At 42.9% G+C, this 21,072-nt stretch overlaps 1 protein-coding gene across 2 annotated transcripts in view; it reads right to left on the bottom strand.

Annotated features, from left to right (window-relative positions):
* The window catches only part of LOC126267343 (uncharacterized), a 160,331-nt gene that overhangs the window by 84,989 nt on the left and 54,270 nt on the right, over positions 1 to 21,072 (bottom strand). For both annotated transcript variants that reach the window (XR_007548996.1, XM_049972465.1), the window contains exon 2: positions 18,922 to 19,032. Coding sequence is in view for 1 of the 2 variants with exons in the window: in XM_049972465.1 (XP_049828422.1) it covers positions 18,922 to 19,032 (111 nt within the window). In the remaining variant the exon portion in view is untranslated. The remainder of the gene's footprint in view (positions 1 to 18,921; positions 19,033 to 21,072) is intronic.

Here is a 21,072-nt window from a genome sequence, read left to right as displayed (position 1 = left end):
ACCAGGCAACTGACTCGCCAGTAAAGAGCAAGCCAGACGACTGTGTGGAACATTCTCCATAACAATTGTTACTATCCTTATCACCTACAGCGTGTGCAGGGCTTACTAGCGACAGACTTTCCACATCAGGATCAGTTTTGTCACAGGTTTCTTCACCAGGCAACCACGCTTCCGTGATTTGTGTCATCCACCCTATTCACAGGTGAAGCCCACTTTAGTGTAGTGGTATCTTTTTGGTAAAAGTCTTTCTGTGAGGTAATATGCAGAACCCCCACCGTATGATGACAGCGAATCATCAGCATCGGTGCAGCCGGAATGTGTGGGCCGGGATAATCGGCGATCGTATTTCGGTACCAGTCTTCCTTTCACGTCGCCCAGCGGGGCTGGAACTATCGGCGTTTCTTGTGGGTGACTTTGCCTCCCCTGCTGGAAAAAGTGTCATTGATGTTTCGAACATGTGAGACATAACATGCTACGACGCGTACACGCAAGCTTTGAGGCACATGGAAACCCTTTTCAACACATACTGTAACTGACTTCATGATACAGCGCGTATTACACCGAGGTCTAGGTAACAATGTGTGGTTGAATAAATATCTCTAGCACGGAAACCATGCATTTCCGGACATAAGTTAATTAGACTTTTTTGTTCCGTATCTTCTCGTCGATCGGTTCCAAAAGTTTCTACACGGTGGAAAAAATCACCCAGCAGCATGGGCCACTTCTTAATATCAAATAACTGTACGCTTATGTGACATAATTGCCGTAAAGCATAAACGTGTTCTATTTTGGTTCTCTCTATTCCTATTAGCTTTACAATAGAAATATTAGATTGTCAGTACAGGTTTGTTTTTTAGGTCAGTGCACTACGTAAAGTAGTATGATTCAGTATTATTTTATCCATTATCAAATAGTTCTTGAAAGTTTGTGGGTGTAGAAACAACGACAGCAGAAGGTTGGTATCATATCAGATGCTGAATCACGAAACAGGTTACACAAATGTATAAAAATTCCACCTGAATGAATTGACTTTGGGGATCTGATAATTGCGTTTATCCGAAAAAAAAATATCCTAGAGCAATATTACATGAAAGTCCTGCCTTCAGTTAGCATTAGAATTGCTTAAAGCCACACAAAATCAGCATAATGCTGGGGTTCTCATTATTAGTTAAACATTCGACCTACGTTTTTATGGTTTGTATGCTCGACCACTTGCATTAATATCAAGAGCTTTGATGGAAACCTAGTTCTAAGCAAAGAAGGGAAAGCAGAAAGGTGGAAGGAGTATATAGAGGGTCTATACAAGGGCAATGTACTTGAGGACAATATTATGGAAATGGAAGAGGATATAGATGAAGATGAAATGGGAGATATGATACTGCGTGAAGAGTTTGACAGAGCACTGAAAGACCTGAGTCGAAACAAGGCCCTGGGAGTAGACAGCATTCCATTAGAACTACTGACGGCCTTGGGAGAGCCAGTCCTGACAAAACTCTACCATCTAGTGAGCAAGATAAACGGAAAGAACAAAAGGTTGTCGAGAGTTTCAGAGAGAGTATACAGGAACGATTGACAAGAGCAATGAAAAAGAATACAGTAGAAGAGGAAGAGGTAGCTTTGAGAGATGAAATAGAGAAGGCAGCAAAGGAGCAAGTCAGTAAAAATTCTAGAGCTAGTAGAAATCCTTGGGTAACACAAGAGATTTTGAATTTAATTGGTGAAAGGAGAAAATATAAAAAAGCAGGTGAAAGGGAATACAAATAAACTAAAAAATTAGATCAACAGAAGGCGCAAAATGGATAAGCAGGAATGGCTAGAGGACAGATGTAAGGATGTAGAAGCATATATCACTAGGGGTAAGACATTAGGAGAACAAAAACCAGTCCTAAGCAAAGAAGGGATACCAGGAAGATAGAAGGCGTGTAGAGAAGGTCTGTACAAAGGAGATCTACTTGAGGGATGTATTATAGAAATGGAAGGCAGATATGATACTACGAGAAGACTTTGACAAAGCAATGAAAGACTTCAGTGGAAACAAGACCCCGAAGTAGACAACGTTCCGGTAGACCTACTGATGTCCTTGGGAGAGGCAGCCATGACAAAACTCTTCCTTTTGGTGAGCAAGAAATTCCGAAGAAAACATGTGCTGACAGGCGTGAAAATTACCTTACTACCAGTTTAATAAGTCAAGATTGTAAAATAATAACACTAATCCTTTACAGAAGATAGAAGAACTAGTAAAATCCGACCTCAGGGAAGATCATTTTGGATTCCGGAGAAATGTAGGAACACGCGAGGTAACACGGACCCTAAGACTTCTCATAGAAGATAGGTTAAGGAAAGGCAAACCTGTAGACAAACCTTCATTTATACGATTTGTAGATATGGAGGAAGCTTTTGACAATGTTGATTGGAATACTCTCTTTCAAATTCTAAAGTTGGCAGGGGTAAAATACAGGGAGCGGACGGGTATTTACGATTTGTACAGAAACGAGATGGCAATTTTAAGAATCGAGGGACATAAAAAGGAAGCAGTGGTTGAGAAGGAAGTGACACAGGGTTATAGTCTATCCCCGATATTATTCAGTCTGCATATTGAGCTAACAGTAAAGGAAACCAAAGAAAAATTTCGGGTAAGGATGAAGTGCAGGGAAAAGAACTAAAAGCTCTGAGGTTTGCCGATGACATTGTAATTCTGTCAGTGACCGCAAAGGACTTGGAAGAACGGTTGAACGGAATGAGCAGTGTCTTGAAAAATGATATAAGATGAACATCAACCAACACAAAACGAGGATAATGGAATGTACTTGAATTAAATCAGGTGTGTCGAGGGAATTAGATTAAGAAATGAGACAGTTAATGTAGTAAATGAGTTTTCCTATTTGGGGAAGAAAATAACCGATAGTGGTCGACGTAGGGAGGATATAAAACGTAGACTGGCAACGGCAAGAAAAGTGATTCTGAAGGAGAGAAATTTGTTAACATCGAGTATAGATTTAAGTGACAGGAAGTCCTTTCCGAAAGTGTTTGTAAGGAGTGTAGCTATGTATGGAAGTGAAACATGGGCGATAAACAGTTTAGACAAGAAGAGAATAGAAGCTTTTGAAATCTGGTGCTACAGAAGAATGCTGAAGATTATATGGGTAGATCACGTAACTAATGAGGAGATACTGAATATAACTGAGGAGAAGAGAAATTTGTGGCACAACCTGACTAGAAGAAGGGGTCGGTTGGTAGGACACATTCTAAGGCAACAAGGGGTCATCAATTTAATCCTGGACAGCAGCGTGGGGGGAGGGGGGAGGGAGTAAAAACCGTAGAGGAAGGCCAAGTGATGAATACATTAAGCAGATTCAGAAGGTTGTAGGACGCAGTATTTACACGGAGGTGAAGATGCTTGCACAGGATAGAGCAGTATGGAGAGCTGCATCAAACCAGTCTTTGGACTGAAGATAACAACAATAACAATATGAACGTGCTCGAACCTGAGATCGGACTAGCCCGTTAAACTTCTGAAAAAAAACGCATGAAAAGCTTATCGAGGGAACAGAGCAGTGGATGAGAGAAGCTGACAAAGAGGCCAGAAGGACCACCATAGCCACGAACAAGGTGGCGTAGGAGTCCTTTTGGACCTTGAAGAATTTCTGAATTGTCCAGAGACAGCTGACTAGAAGCATCTTAATCTTAACTACTAGAAAAGTAATCAAAAATGCGTTTTTCTAGAACCTGTATATCTCAAATTGACCAGAAACATAACTTGAGAACAGCTACATACGATTTTGATTGGCTCTTGATGCCACTATTCTAAATTGAATTCTATACCATCGCACGTAACCGTTCTGCTATATCTTCAAAAGTCTATTTTCAAAGCACGCTTTTATATCGACTGTTTGGGCGAAGAAAATGACATTTGTTTCAATTCGTCACCATACTGTTAGAAGGTAAAATTTTTGAATTATCCTATGTATGCTGATATAAAATGTTTTAAATGAGTTACATAAAATTATTTTGTTACAAGTTCAGTAGATGACTAGTGTTTTGGCTGCAAGGAGTCTTTCTCCACTTTGTGCAGCGGTTACAGCGCTTACAGAGAGCGTTATATGTGGACAGAAAAATGTTTCCTACAGATAACAGTATAAGAATTGGAAATTTCAGATTTTTTTGTTTTTTTTTTTGAAAAAAATTAACGAACAGCACCTACTTTTTATGCATGCAAAGAGAATTACACTCTTAAATGAGTGCGAGATCGAGTTTTAAAGTTTTTTGCCTGTGTAAGTCTAACAGAAGGCCATATACCTGCCGCATTACCCTGTTACTGTTATCTTAACTTCCTACAGCTTGATTAAGTTACAGAGAAGATTATGATTGGCGAAACAAATAAACGTGCTAAACACAAGCTGAGTACTGTTCAGTAATTAAGATATTGATTGATCCTTAATGTTGTGAATGCAGCGGAAGATTTGTTTGTGACTCAGATTCAGAATGCACGAAGTCAGGCTACTACATTGCTTTTCAAGGTTAAAGTTCAAAAAATCGGTTGTGAATAACTTTCAAAGACTACGAAACTGTGCTGCAATTCCACAAGTCTTTAAACACAACGCTCCAGTTCAAAGCTAAAGTCCACGAGCCTGAAGGTGGGAAAACTTCTAAGCTCCAGAAATCATGCAGAAATTCCACATGTCCTAAACTTGTGACTAAAAAACTTTCAAACCCTAATGCTACTGACAAGCCGATCACGAACGCACGTCTTGACTTACCGATCTCCCAAAGCGAACCGATCTTGGCCAACCTGGCCACTGCCCTTATACAGCCTCGATGTGCCGTTGCAATACCAACAAAACTAACCATACGGTGCATATTTCTATTAACATTACACATCTAAACACTTCACATAGCGATTCGCGCCAATCCCTTTGACCTGTTGAAGAATGTCACTTTATCACTACTACGTGTATTACATATCAGTCAGGGCTAAAATTTCATCAGATTTCCTTGGTTGGCAATAAATTTTGGTTAGTGTGCTTGGTTTTTGGATTATGTGCAACTTATTCGATGAAATGGTCAAACTGTGCATTATTTACTTTCACGTGTTTTAAACCTGAAAAGAATTAAACCTCCACAGACAGTTATCTTAGTCTGTTAACAGGGAGTTCGGAAATTTCCGTTACAGACTTCTGGGACTTGCAGAGGGGACAGCGTACACGATATTTTGAATTGTAACTCATGTCCGTGAAAACATGTTTGCTAAGTAGCTATGCAGGACGGTGGTCACTCCACAGAGTAAAGCTACATTCTGGAAAGCTGTAGAGCCCCTGAATTGCTCTGCACAGTTTCATTAGATTCACAACAGTTCAAACATTTACAACCTGAAACTTCCTGGCAGATGAAAACTGTGTGCCGGACCGAGACTCGAACTCGGAACCTTTGCCTTTCGCGGGCAACTGCTCTACCACTGTTTGAAGGTAAGAGACGAGGTATTGGCGGAACTGAAGCTGTGAGGAGGGAATCGTGAGTCATGGTTGGGTATCTCAGTTGGTAGAGCACTTGCCGACAAAAGGCAACGGTCCCGAGTTCGAGTCTCGGTCTGGTACACAGTTTTAATCTGCCAGTAAGTTTCATATCAGCGCTCACTCCGATGCTGAGTGAAAATCTCATTCTGGAAGCATTTATAAGAAATGTTAATAAGAGTAACACTAATATTCAGTGCTCCCCACGAGCTGAAATAGTCTTTCTTACCTACTTGAATACTAAATTTTATTGTAATTTTATAATTATATCTGTATTTTCTGTTGTATGGTATGAGTGGTTGAGTGTATGTGAGCGCTTAAGTTCACTTTTATTTTTAAGCAAAGATGTAGGACGTTGCCACACAATAAGCATTCTTTTTCACAACAGAGTTATTCCGTTCAGCCTGTTGGCAAGTGTGGAACTATCTCGCAAGTTACTGTTAAGAAGTTACAGTAGTACAGTTAAGAACAGCGATAGGAGGCCTCGGTCATTCATTCATACATACATAACAAACGTTTCAGTTCCCTATTGATTTCGTCGATATGCTTTCATATCTGGACAGGAGAATCTCCAAAGACAATAAAACACCTACTGCCTGCTTACATATCTCTGTACTTGAACACCCATGCCTATACCAGTTTCTTTGGTGCTTCAGTGTATTACAGAAACAAAACCTATTAACTCTATGACCCGACACGCCACTGTTGCAGAAAATTACAAGACGCCACTACTGCAACGGAGACTGTAACTGCTACTTCCCCTTTTCCCTGAATTTCTAACTCTTATGATCCATCTGGATGGCAACTATGATCTTATATAGAATACAAATAATGAAAAACTATCGCCAACACTCCACGACCTGGTGGAGACAAAATATTTCAACTTTCAGATTAAGAACTCAAAAACATATTTTTTCAGTTCTTTCATTTTTATTGTCCTAGAAACCTTGGATTGTTTTTACCCCTTTGTCTTGTACAAGGGCGTACTGAAAAGAGGCCATGACATTGGGATCACGGATTTACTTCACTTTGTACATCGTTAGTAGGCCATTAAAACAACATAATGTACAAACAGTGAGTTGCACTACTCTGGCAATTCCGAGAAAATCGCGCGAGAAATTTTACGCGTCTATATGTAACTGATGTACCTGTGCCTAGATGTCGGAGATTAGAGCTCCTGGTGGTCAACTGATTAGCGTTTGAACGTGTGTGAGACGAAGTTTCAACTCCCGTTCAGACTTCTGTGTCTGCAGCTCGAAGCGTCGAGGAGCAAAGTAGTTTCTGGTACCTTAACAGATTGTCTGTATAAGGGATTTCGCACATGACGACAGGCATATTATCAGGAAAACTCTATACCTTTTTTCATTTACTTGTCAATAATCATAAATATGTCTGTTCTATTAACTAAATTTAATTAAAAATAGTAAGTTGTCAAATAATATGAAATTCACTAAAACTTGATGCAAATGCAAGTTATTTTTTAAATTATATTGTCTCTCATAGGTCATATAAATTAAGTATTATGATCAGTGAAGAAAAAGTATAGATTAAAACTTTGACCCGAAGCGAACCGTCGCTTCATACACGATTGTCCCATGAATCTCAATCGCTAACAACTTTTTTTTTAAGAATCTCATTTTGTTCGTTATAGTTCGTTGCATTTGTTCGCGAAAGGCGTTCCATGACATCCGCTCAAGTTCCTTTTTAATCTATTGTCAGTTTTTTACACTGAAGACCCAAAGAAACTAGTACACCTGCGTAATACCGTGTAGGGCTCCGCTAGCACGCAGAAATGCCGCACGTCGTGGCATGGACTCGACTAATGTCTGAAGTAGTGCTGGGGGGAACTGATACCATGAATCCTGTAGGGCTGTCCATAAATCTGTAAGAGTACGAGAGGGTGGAGAGCTCTTCTGAACAGCATGTTGCAAGGCATCCCAGATATGCTCAATAATGTTCATGTCTGTGGAGTTTGCTGACCAGCAGAGGTGTTTAAACTCAGAAGAATGTTGCTAGAGCAACTCTGTCGCGTTCTGGACCTGTAGCGTGTCGCATTGTCCTGCTGTAGCTGCCCATGTCCGTCGGAATCCACAATGGACATGAACGGATGCAGGTGGTCAGATAGGATGCTTACGCACGTCAGAGTCGCATCTGGACGTATCAAGAGACCCATAGCACTTCAACTGCACACGCCCCAGACCATTGCAGAGCCTCCATCAGCTTGAACTGTCACCTGCTCACATGCAGGGTTCGTGGATTCATGATGTTGTGTCCAAACCCGTAGACGTCCATCCGTTCGATGCAATTTGAAACGAGACTCGTCCGACCAGGCAACATGTATTCAGTCATCAACAGTCCAGTGTCAGTGTTGATGGTCCCAGGCGAGGAGTAAAGCTTTGTGTCGTGCAGTCATCAAGGGTACACGAGTGCGCCTTCGATTCCGAAACCCATATCGATGTTCTTTCGTTGAACAGTTCGCACGCTGACACTTGTTGATGACCCGGCATTGCAATATACAGCGATTTGCGGAAGGGTTGCACTTCTTTCACGTTGAATGATTCTTTTCAGTCATCGTTCTTGCAGGATCTTTTTCCGACCGCAGCGATGTCGGAGATTTGATGTTTCACCGGATTCTTGATATTCACGTTACACTCGTGAAATGGTCATATGGGAAAATCTCCACTTCATCGCTACCTCGGAGATGCTGTGTCCCATCGCTCGTGCGCCGACTATGGCACCACATTCCAACTCACTTAAATCTTGATAAACTGCCATTTCAGCAGCAGTAACCGATCTAACAACTGCGCCAGACCCTTGTTGTCTTATATAGGCGTTGCCGAACTCAGCGTTGTATTCTGCCTGCTTACATAACTCTATACTTGAATACCCATGACCATACCAGTTTCTTTGGTGCTTCAGTGCATTACAGAGGACAGCTAAACCTCTGACCGAACACACTAAGCTACCGTTCGGCGCAAACCGATTTGACTACCGCGATCTCTGACACGCAGACGCTACGCACAGAATCTACATGTATTACATAAAAGACGCGCAAAACTTCTCTTGCGATCTCCTCGGAAGTGTCAGAGTAATGCATCTTACCACTTGCATATTGTGTTGTTTTAATGGCCTACTGAATCTGCACACAGTTGAAGTAAATCTGTTACTCCCAAACGTCGTGGCCTCCCTTGTCAGTCGACATTCCTGTTTCACTAACGCAAGTTGCACCCTCCGTCGTAAAGGGACTCTGAATTTCATCGTGTGATCTGGCAATGTGTAGCGTAACTATGTCAGTAGGTGAGAAAAAAGGTGATGTAACACAGTTTCTAACCGTGGAAACAGTGCCTCCAACTGAATTTCATAGGAGAGTGAAAGGTCTGTACGGTGATGTTTGTATCGACATCAGTTAGGTGCGACGCTGGGCTGTTCATGTATTTAATTAGGGAAATGGTGGTGGTAACCTCTACACGTGTGACAAAGATCGGAGTGGACAGTACTCAATCAATGAAGCGTCGACACGGCTGGCGGAGATGGACAGGAAATATTCTCCGAAAGAATCGGAAGACCAAAGCAGCAACTTTTGTTCCAGCTCTCGAAATGCTCTTCTCACTCTAGTCAATATGTACAAGGATGTGGGACTCCAATCTGTGGGCAGGAGAACGGTGTGTGGCAGAGAATATCTTAGCTAATGTCAACGAATTATTCTATTTCTACGTGGTCTATTTGGAAAGTAAGGTTAAATCGGCCGCGAAATGGAAGTCACAACGAAAATCCGATGAAGCATACCAGTCGTTTGGGTCATGTCGCTGTTTTCAGTTCTGAACGCACAGTGAGCAAGTAAAAATGCCTAGGAAACAACGTCTCCCACCAAGTATGAGGGTCTGGTGTGAGATTTCGCCTGAAGTCATGCAGCCCACATAACGTAACTGTCATGCGTTCCCTCCTTCAAGAAAAATCTCGGCAGCATGCTGCAGGGCCAATGGAGATGCTCCTGCAGCGTTTTCGATGGGAAGTGTTTGTTCATCCACAGTACCAGCCCGTCATTAGCTCCCCCTGAGTTTCATCTCTGCTGACATGAACCGCTGGCTACGAAGACAACTTTTGGACACAGGCGGCGAGTTGTAGACAAGCGTAAAGAATAGGCAAAAAGCACATGCGGCTGCTTTCTATGACAAGGATATTGTAAAATTGGTACAACGCTACGACAAATATCAGTCGGGGCGGCGGCTGTGTAGAAAAATAGCTGGAAGGTGTAGCTGCCTGTTACAAATAAAAACATTTTTGATTTTCTCAGTGGTCTCCACTCCGCGAACGATCGGGTCTTATTTTCGAAAAGCTCTCGTAGAATGCATCATTCACTGTGCAGCAGACTCTTGCCTTTCGTAGGTAATACTCTAGCCGACTTAATTTTCCAAACATAAGTCACAACCCAGCTCATAGTTTCAATCTGCCCGTTCACTCTACCTTCGTGGACAACAGAAAATTTCCCACTGAACACTTCATATTTTGATGACGCAACCACATAAAATGTTTTACGTTGATCACCAGTATCAGCTACCATCGGCCATCAGCAGAACGACTGAATGCGGCATCTGCTGCTAACCAGGCTTTGACAAAACATCACTGGGAGATCATCTGATGCTGCTTTCACCGTCTCTGATAATGAGTAATGATAGCCGATATCAGCGAAACTATAAAACATTTTCTGTGAATGTGCCAAACTAAATGTTTAGTGCCCAACAAATTAAGTCAGAGAATATGTCATTTTTTGCAGAAATTTTCTAAGTTTGCCATAGATATAACTCGTTCAAGGTTGTTGTTTTTTTTTTGTTTTTGTTCATCATCATCATCATCATTTAAGACTGATTATGCCTTTCAGGGTTCAGTCTGGAGCATAACCCCCTTATGAAATTCCTCCATGATCCCCTATTCAGTGCTAACATTGGTGCTTCTTCTGATGTTAAACCTATTACTTCAAAGTCATTCTTAACCGAATCCAGGTACCTTCTCCTTGGTCTGCCCCGACTCCTCCTACCCTCTACTGCTGAACCTACGAGTCTCTTGGGTAACCTTGCTCCTCCCATGCGTGTAACATGACCCCACCATCTAAGCCTGTTCGCCCTGACTGCTACATCCATAGAGTTCATTCCCAGGTTTTCTTTGATTTCCTCATCGTGGACACCCTCCTGCCATTGTTCCCATCTACTAGTACCTGCAATCATCCTAGCTACTTTCATATCCGTAACCTCAACCTTGTTGATAAGGTAATCTGAATCCACCCAGCTTTCGCCCCCATACAACAAAGTTGGTCGAAAGATTGAACGGTGCACGGATAACTTAGTCTTGGTACTGACTTCCTTCTTGCAGAAGAGAGTAGATCGTAGCTGAGAGCTCACTGCATTAGCTTTGCTACATCTCGCTTCCAGTTCTTTCACTATGTTGCCATCCTGTGAGAATGTGCATCCTAAGTACTTGAAACCGTCCACCTGTTCTAACTTTGTTCCTCCTACTTGGCACTCAATTCGTTTATATCTCTTTCCCACTGACATTACTTTCGTTTTGGAGATGCTAATCTTCATACCATAGTCCTTACATTTCTGATCTCGCTCTGAAATATTACTTTGCAAACTTTCAATCGAATCTGCCATCACAACTAAGTCATCCGCATATGCAAGACTGCTTATTTTGTGTGCACATATCTTAATCTCACCAAGCCAGTCTATTGTTTTCAACATATGATCCATAAATAATATGAACAACAGTGGAGACAGGTTGTAGCCTTGTCTTACCCCTGAAACTACTCTGAACCATGAACCGTCAACTCTAACTGCTGCCTGACTATCCATGTAAAGACCTTTAATTGCTTGCAAAAGTTTGCCTCCTATTCCATAATCTCGTAGAACAGACAATAACTTCCTCCTAGGAACCCTGTCATATGTCTTTTCTAGATCTATAAAGCATAGATACAATTCCCTGTTCCACTCATAACACTTCTCCATTATTTGCTGTAAGCTAAAGATCTGGTCCTGACAACCTCTAAGAGGCCTAAACCCACACTGATTTTCATCCAATTGGTCTTCAACTAATACTCGCACTTTCCTTTCAACAATACCTGAGAAGATTTTACCCACAACGCCGATTAAAGAGATACCTCTGTAGTTGTTACAACCTTTTCTGTTTCCATGTTTAAAGATTGGTGTGATTCCTACTTTTGTCGAGTTTGATGGAACCTGTCCCGACTCCCAGGCCATTTCAATTATCCTGTGTAGCCATTTAAGACCTGACATTCCATTGTATTTGACGAGTTCCGAGTTAATTTCATCCACCCCAGCTGCTTTATTGCACCGCAACTTATTGACCATTTTCTCCACTTCCTGAAATGTGATTCTATTTCCATCATCATTCCTATCCCATTCTACCTCCAAATCTGAAACATTACTTATATATATATTTATTTTTTGAGTCATCAGTCTTCCGACTGGTCTGATGGTGCACGTCACAAATTCCTCACCAACGCCAACCATTTCATCTCAGAGTAGCTCTTGCAAGTTACGTCCTTATTTGTCTGCTGGATGTATTAAAATCTCTGTCTTTCTCTATATTTTTAGCCTCTACAGCTCCTTCTAGTATCATTTATATTTCCTGATGTCTTACCGGATGTCCTATCATCCTGCCCTTCATCTTCTTGTCAGTGTTTCCTATACATCGCATTCCTTGACGATTATACGAAGAGCCTCCTCATCCATTACCTTGTCAGTACGTCTAATTTTCAACGTTCTTCAGTAGCACCATACCTCAAATGCTCCAATACTCTTCTTTTCTGGATTTCCCACAGTTAATGATCCCTGCCACACAATGCTGTCTTCCAAGCGAAGATTCTTAGAAATTTCTTCCTCAAATTAAGGCCGGCCGGTGTGGCCGTGCGGTTCTAGGCGCTTCAGTCTGGAACCGCGTGACCGCTACGGTCGCAGATTCGAATCTTGCCCCGGGAATGGATGTGTGTGATGTCCTAATGTTAGTTAGGTTTAAGTAGTTCTAAGTTCTAGGGGACTGATGACCACAGATGTTCAGTCCCATAGTGCTCAGAGCCATTTGAACCATTTGAGCCAAATTAAGGCCTGTGTTAGATACTAGTAGACTTCTCTTGGCCAGGAACGCCATCTTCGACGGTACTAGTCTGCCTACTATGTCCTCTCTGCTCCGTCCGTCAAGAGTTATTTTGCTTCCAAGGTAGCAGAATTCCTTAGCTTCGTCTACGTTATCATCCCCAATTTCGAAGTTCAGCTTCTTGCTGTTAACGTTTCTGCTACTTCTCATTACTTTCGTCTTTCTTCGGTTTACTCTCAGTCCATATTCTACCCTCATTAGGCTGCTCATTCCGCTCAACAGATCCTGTGATTCTTCTTCACCTTCACTAAGGATAGTAGTGTCGTCAGCGAAACAGTGATGTCCTTCTACCTTGAATTTTCATTCCACTATTGTACCTTTCTGTTATTTCCGTCATTGTTTCTTCAATGCACAGACTGAACAGTAGGGACGCAAAATTACATCCCTGCTTCATACTCTTTTTAATCCGAGTGATTCGTTCCAGTCTTATGGTTCCCTCTTGGTTATTATACATTACTCGTCTTTCCCTACAGCTTATTTCTAATTTTCTCCGAATTTCGATCACTTTGCACTATTTTACAACGTCAAGCGCTTTTGGAGGTCAACAAGTCCTACAAAAGTTTCTTGGTTCTTAACAGTCTTGCTTCCATTACTTATGTTTTTGGATAGAGTCCGCCTTTAGCAAAACACAATTTTGGTTTCTAGCCCAAACATGTTTCACTGCAGTTTAGCATCTTCAGTAGGCTTTTATTTTTCATCTGTTAAAGATGAAGAACGTTCTTTACTGTTTGTATACATGTAACTACACTCCTGGATATGGAAAAAAGAACACATTGACACCGGTGTGTCAGACCCACCATACTTGCTCCGGACACTGCCAGAGGGCTGTACAAGCAATGATCACACGCACGGCACAGCGGACACACCAGGAACCGCGGTGTTGGCCGTCGAATGGCGCTAGCTGCGCAGCATTTGTGCACCGCCGCCGTCAGTGTCAGCCAGTTTGCCGTGGCATACGGAGCTCCATCGCAGTCTTTAACACTGGTAGCATGCCGCGACAGCGTGGACGTGAACCGTATGTGCAGTTGACGGACTTTGAGCGAGGGCGTATAGTGGGCATGCGGGAGGCCGGGTGGACGTACCGCCGAATTGCTCAACACGTGGGGCGTGAGGTCTCCACAGTACATCGATGTTGTCGCCAGTGGTCGGCGGAAGGTGCACGTGCCCGTCGACCTGGGACCGGACTGCAGAGACGCACGGATGCACGCCAAGACCGTAGAATCCTACGCAGTGCCGTAGGGGACCGCACCGCCACTTCCCAGCAAATTAGGGACACTGTTGCTCCTGGGGTATCGGCGAGGACCATTCGCAACCGTCTCCATGAAGCTGGGCTACAGTCTCGCACACCGTTAGGCCGTCTTCCGCTCACGCACCAACATCGTGCAGCCCGCCTCCAGTGGTGTCGCGACAGGCGTGAATGGAGGGACGAATGGAGACGTGTCGTCTTCAGCGATGAAAGTCGCTTCTGCCTTGATGCCAATGATGGTCGTATGCGTGTTTGGCGCCGTGCAGGTGAGCGTCACAATCAGGACTGCATACGACCGAGGCACACAGGGCCAACACCCGGCATCATGGTGTGGGGAGCGATCTCCTACACTGGCCGTACACCTCTGGTGATCGTCGAGGGGACACTGAATAGTGCACGGTACCATCCAAACCGTCATCGAACCCATCGTTCTACCATTCCTAGACCGGCAAGGGAACTTGCTGTTCCAACAGGACAATGCACGTCCGCATGTATCCCGTGCCACCCAACGTGCTCTAGAAGGTGTAAGTCAACTACCCTGGCCAGCAAGATCTCCGGATCTGTCCCCCATTGAGCATGTTTGGGGCTGGATGAAGCGTCGTCTCACGCGGTCTGCACGTCCAGCACGAACGCTGGTCCAACTGAGGCGCCAGGTGGAAATGGCATGGAAAGCCGTTCCACAGGACTACATCCAGCATCTCTACGATCGTCTCCATGGGAGAATAGCAGCCTGCATTGCTGCGAAAGGTGGATATACACTGTACTAGTGCCGACATTGTGCGTGCTCTGTTGCTTGTGTCTATGTGCCTTTGGTTCTGTCAGTGTGATCATGTGATTTATCTGACCCCAGGAATGTGTCAATAAAGTTTCCCCTTCCTGGGACAATGAATTCACGGTGTTCTTATTTCAATTTCCAGGAGTGTATTAGTTTTTAAATCGTAATTACAGATATTTGAAAAAATACATAAATTTTCAATTCATACCTTTTTACCACATGGTGCGGTTTTTCCGATGTGTTGTGTTTCTACAGTGACTGTTTTGTTCCACTGTTTGTCATCAGCAACCACATACCTCTAAGTAGAGAAATTGTTTAAGCCAAAATTACGATTTGAAAATTGTTATTTCTATGCATGAAATTATTTAATTCTATGTGTGTGTGTGTGTGTGTGTGTGTGTGTGTGTGTGTGTGTGTGTGTGTGTCTATTTATATAATGTTTCACTTACATTCTCTTTTTCTTCATCTTCATCACTGTCAAACACTACATATAGAGTTGCTACTGTCACTGTCACTATCTCTGTTTCACTGTTTACCAGCTGTAAAAACAAACATGGCGGACAGAGGAACAATTGAAGGTGTAAAAACAAGATCGCTGACAGTGGAACAGTTGAAGGTGATCCTGGCGGTTGTTCTGATTCTTTCAGAGGTGTCTGTGATTTGTGTTTGTGTTGGGGGGGGGGGGCGCGCTGGGGTGGGGGGGGGGGGTGAGAGCTCTATTTGTTGGTCTTGTCTAATAATTCTTTGAGGGCAGAAAACAGAGTTCCATTGCAGATAGATGTCTATTTATTTATCACTTGTTTGTCTTCCACTATGGCTTTCTGTATGGGATAATTTTCTTCAATTATTAGCTTTTGTGGGAGTCTGTTGCTGTATTTGAGAATTTTCAAATCCGTATTGCTTTTTGTTGAGTTATGTTGATGAAGATGAAGAAAAAGAAAATGTAAGTGAAACATTATATAAATAGACACACACACACAAACACACACACACACACACACACACATAAAATTAAATAATTTCAGGCATAGAAATAACGATTTTCAAACCGTAATTTTGGGTTAAACAATTTCTCTACTTTAAGGTAAGTGGTTGCAGATGACAAACTGTGGAACAAAACAGTCACTGAAGAAACTCAACACATTGGAAAAACCGCACCATGTGGTAAAAAGGTATGAATTCAAAATTTATGTATTTTTTTCAAATATCTGTAATTACGATTTAAAAACTAATAGTTACGTGTATACACACAATAAAGAACATTCTTTATCTTTAACAAAAAGCCTACTGAAGATGCTAAACTGCAGTGAAACATGTTTGGGTTAGAAACCAAAATTGTGTTTTGCTAAAGGCGGACCCTATCCAAAAACATACGTATTGCTAAATCAAACACGGAAAAAAGAGTTTCAACCCCAAGATGATTACTTGCTTTCATTATCAAGCACACCGTCAGAACTGCCTCTCTGAACCGTTTACCTCTCCTAACGTCAAATTGATCGTCACCGAACTGATCCCCAATTTTCTTTTCCTTTCTTCTGTGTATAATTCTTGTCATTAACTTGGATGTATGAGCTGTTACTCTGACTGTGCGATAATTCACGCACTCGTCGGCTCTCGCTATCTTCGGAATTGTCTGAAAGATGTTTCCCGGAAATCTGACGATATGTTGGCATTCTCATATATTCTACACACCAACGTGAGTAGTCGTTTTGCTATCACTACCCTTAATGATTTTAGAAATTCCGATGGAGTATTATCCATCCCTCTGCCTTATTTGATCTTAAGTTGTCCAAAACTCTTTTACATTCTCATTCTCATACTGTACCCCCTATCTCCTCCCTGTCGACTCTTTTTTCTTGTTCTCAGACAAGTCTTCCTCCTGATAGGGGCATTCCGTTTTCTGTTTACGACTATCCACTCTCTCCTCTGCATTTCACTGTGGAACTTCCATTGCACTTTTAATGTTAACGCCGTTACTTTTAATTTCATCGAAGGCCGTTTTGATATTTCTGTATGCAGAGTCCGTACTTTCGACAATCATTTCGTTTTCGATTTATTCGCATTGTTCATGTAGCCATTCTGCCTTGGCTTCCCTGTACTTTCTATTTATTTCGTTCCTAAGTGTCTTGTATTTTTGTATTGCTGAATCTCCTTGAACAATTTGGTATTTTCTTCTTTCGTCGATCAACTGAAATATTTCTTCTGTTATCCATGGTTTCTTCACAGTTACTTTCCTTGCACCTACGCTTACCGTTGCAACTTCTGTGACTGCCCTTTTTAGAGATGTCCACTCCTCTTCAACTGAACTGCCTATTGAGCTGTTCTTTATCGCAGTATCTACAGAGCACTTCAAACGTCCTCTTCATTTTTTAGCACTTCCGTATCTCAGTTCCTTGCACACTGGGAGTTCCTGACTAGTCTCTTAAACGTCAGCGTACTCTTCATCATTACTAAATTGTGACATGAGTCTATATTTGCACTTGAGCAAGTCTTACAATCAAATACTTGATTTCAAAATGTCTGCCTGACCATGACGTAACAGAACTAAAATCTTCCTGTATCGCCCACCCTTTTCCAAGCATACCTCCTCCTCTCGTGATTCTTGAACAGACAATTCACTATTACTGACTGATATTTATTGCAAACCTCAATTAGTCTTCCTTCTCTTTCATTTCTATACCAGGGACATATCCTCCCGTAATCTTTTCTTCTTATCTTTCTTCTACAGCCACTTTTCAATCTCCCATGACTATTAGATTTTCGTCTAACTTTGCGTAAAAATTGCCTCCACAACGTCCTCCTATAGTTTCTCTGTTTCTTCATTTTTTGCTTGTGACGTCAGCGTGTACAAATGAAATATTTTTATCGGTGTTGGTTTGCTGTCGCTTCTGATAAGAGCAACCCTATCACTGCACTGTTCACAGTAACTGTCTCTCTTCCCTACCTCCCTATTCATAACGAATCCTACCCCGTTATACCATTTCCTGTTTCTTTTCAGATTACCCTATACTTAAGTGACCATTTCATTTCAGAGACTCCAACCGTATCGAGCTTGCGCCTCTGCATTTGCCTTTTAAGATTTTCTGGCTTCCCCACTCCGTTCAAACTTATGACATTCCGCGCCCCAAATCGTAGAACATTGCCATTTTGTTGATTACTCTATCTTTTTCTCATGATCACCTCTCCCTTGTCCATCCGCTCCTGGAGAGGCGCATGGGAGACTATTCAGATTCATCATGCCACTTTCTTCAATTACAGGCCACATACACATAATTCATCTTTAATGCAGTGATTTCCATTGCCTCTTTCATCCTCATTCCGTTGATCATTGCTGATTCGTAAGCCTTCTAAGGCCAGTTTCCCACCACAAGGGCAAGAGAGTGCCCTGAACTCTGTCCGCTCCTCTGCCCTTTTTGACAAGGCTGTAGGCAGAACGCCGGAAGTCTTCGGTCGCTATTGCTGGTGATTTTTATTCAAAATTTAAGCAGTGGCGGAGTTTTAGCCCAGGGCCCAGGACGTTTTGATTACTACTCAGAGAGGCTACCGCTAGACCATGGGTTCCTGTCCTGACAACGGCAAACCAACGGATTCTACCCAGTTTACAGCCTCAACTTCAGCTCCAGTTTCTTCACAATAATCGGATCTGACCAAAATTTTCTTACCTTTAGATAGAGTACCTTCCCAGCTTACGCATTAGACTTCGCTCTACCATTTGACGCTATGGACGAATCGACAGTCAAAACAGTGAATGAATTAAAGCTGAGACTCGAATGTAGACCTTTGTATTCTCTCCAAACAAGTTTTCCATGCACTCCAAATTTCTCTTCACCAATATCCTCTTTCTACTAACTAAACTTCACAGATGATCATGAGTTGTGCCTGAAAAGCTCAGTTGGCGTTACACACACACAAAAAAAAAAACTTAAACCTAACTAACCTAAGGACATCACACACATCCATGCCCGAGGCAGGATTCGAACCTGCGACCGTAGCGGTCGCGCGATTCCAGACTGTAGCGCCTAGAACCGGTCGGCCACCCCGGCCAGCTGGCGTTACCAGCCAAATGTAAGAGTCCACACTCGGAATACATCTAGAAGACAGTTTCAGTGTGCCACAGGGTTTAATAAGAACCTACGTATCACTGCTGAATGAACGTTTTGTTACAGACCACACTTTCAGCACTAGATCTGAAGTGAGTGGCAGCACTTGGTGACGGCGATACTCACTGATGATGACCAGGTCGAGGGGGCCCTCCACCATGTCCACTGGCTGCGAGGGCGGGTCCGCCAGCCACTCCTTGCGGCTTACCACTTGTAGCTGGTCGTCCGTTGACTCCCCTGTAACACCCGTAGATTACACATCAGCAGGGGAAAGGTCACCGCCAATTGATTAACACATAACAGACTATGTTGTAAGTGTATGCAAAGTGCACAGACGGTGCAATGTGGCATCTCGTGATCAGAGCAGATTCGGCAACGGTTATGGTCGTTTTCGATAAAGAGAGCAGCAGCTCCTGGTTTGTATCAAACCAGGACCAGTTCTGAATATTGTCGTGTTGGCAGTGGTAGCTTAGGAGGACTGTGTATCCGTGGTACTTGATGGGCGATTACTGGATAGTCCAGAACTTCACACAGCCGTTTCTTCGTCTACATCTACATCTATCCTCTGTAAGCCTCGGAGAGTGCTTCTGGTACCACTTGAAAGGCTAGAGAGCGAGGACCTGAGAGTGGAAGGGCCAAACCCCAAGAAATATTTAACTCAAAAGACCTATTTTACTTGAGGCTAGTGCTGCACAAAACCTGTGCAATGTACACAATGTTATTTCTGGTAGGCTTAAACCATAAATACATAAAAATACATCACTTGCTCCAGCGGCACCGAAATGTCCATTAATGCATACGACATAAAATACGCAGCTGGCCTCCGTCCCCAACTCTTGTGTACATTAACGCTGCAGTGGTCGCCGTCTAATATGAAGCGTAAGTGGCCGCATGCATTATATAGGTGTGCCATTTTCTCAGCTTAAAGAAAGAAGCCACTGAATTTTGAAAATATCTTTCATTGGTGTTTTATATATTGTCTATAGTAATGTTTATTTAAAAAAACGCCCATGTGCGAGTAGGAATCGCACTCTGAGGGTTCCGTACAAATTTAATTATGTACATCGACAGTTCACCCACCCCAGGAATGAAGAATTTCGTCGATTTTTCCTTGTTATCGACATTGATACTGGCAAGATATCGGTCCTGGGAATTCCAAGACTTTAGAGACGGTTTCAATTTTAAGTCTGAAGTCGGATAACAAATAACAAAAGAAATAATTTTTTGTGTGTGACATTCTCACAAATTAACCATTTTCGGAGTGTTTCCTTTACTTGTAATGTCAAACCTTGCTTTCTGCCAAACTTCATGATTCTAGGCTAAGGGGAAGTATCTTATAGGTTGCCCACCCGTTAGCCATGCGGTCTAATGCCCGGCTTTCCGGAGTGGGAAGGGTGCCTGGTCCTCGGCACAATTCCGCCCTGCGGACTTGTGTCGAGGTCCGGTGATCCGGCCAGCCTCTGGATGGTTTTTAGGCGGTTTTCCATCTGCCTCGGCGACTGGCGGCTGGTCCCCCTTATTCCACCTCAGCTATACTATATCGGCGATTGCTGCGCAAACACGTTCTCCATGTACACGTACACCACCATTAGTCTACTTGGCAAACATAGGGGTTACACTCGTCTGGTGTGTGTATGTGACGTTCCCTGACGTTCCCTGGAGGAATTTGGGGGGGGGGGGGGGGGTCCACTGGGGGCCGAACCGCACAATAACCCTGAAAGAGTGGTTCGGTGTGGGGCGGCGGAGGGGTGAAGTGGACTGCGGTAGTCGTCGTGGGGTTGTGGACCACAGAGCCTCTCCGTCGTTTCTACGCCCCCGGTTAACATACAGTACAATACAAATCCTATAGGTTTTGATGAGCGACTTACCTAGTATTAAAACAGATGGCGTATATGGCCATGTCTTTTCATTACAATGAATTAGAAACTTCAATACTTTACGGTGGTATGGAACCATAGACCTCAGTATGTGACATAATTTTCAACTTGCTATGTCTACTCGTTCCTGGGACAAATGGTCTTTAACAGTCGTACAGACAGATAGACAGACTGTACAACAAAACGATTCTATAAGGGTTCCGTTGTACAGGATGGAGCTGAACTGCAGCAACAAAATTCTGGAGGTTTTTCAGGTGTATTTTATGAATATTTTGCTGCAAGATTTCAGTGGTCTCCAGTAGCTCGTTACATTGGACAGTATTTCTTACAGTTATGGCGTAAAGTCAAGCACTGGCACGCCATTTGGGAACGACAGAGCAAAGTTGGCTGTGAGAAGCGG

The sequence above is a fragment of the Schistocerca gregaria genome, chromosome 4 (assembly GCF_023897955.1).
Source record: "Schistocerca gregaria isolate iqSchGreg1 chromosome 4, iqSchGreg1.2, whole genome shotgun sequence".
Lineage (NCBI taxonomy): Eukaryota > Metazoa > Arthropoda > Insecta > Orthoptera > Acrididae > Schistocerca > Schistocerca gregaria.
This window is presented reverse-complemented; position numbering and strand designations above follow the sequence as displayed.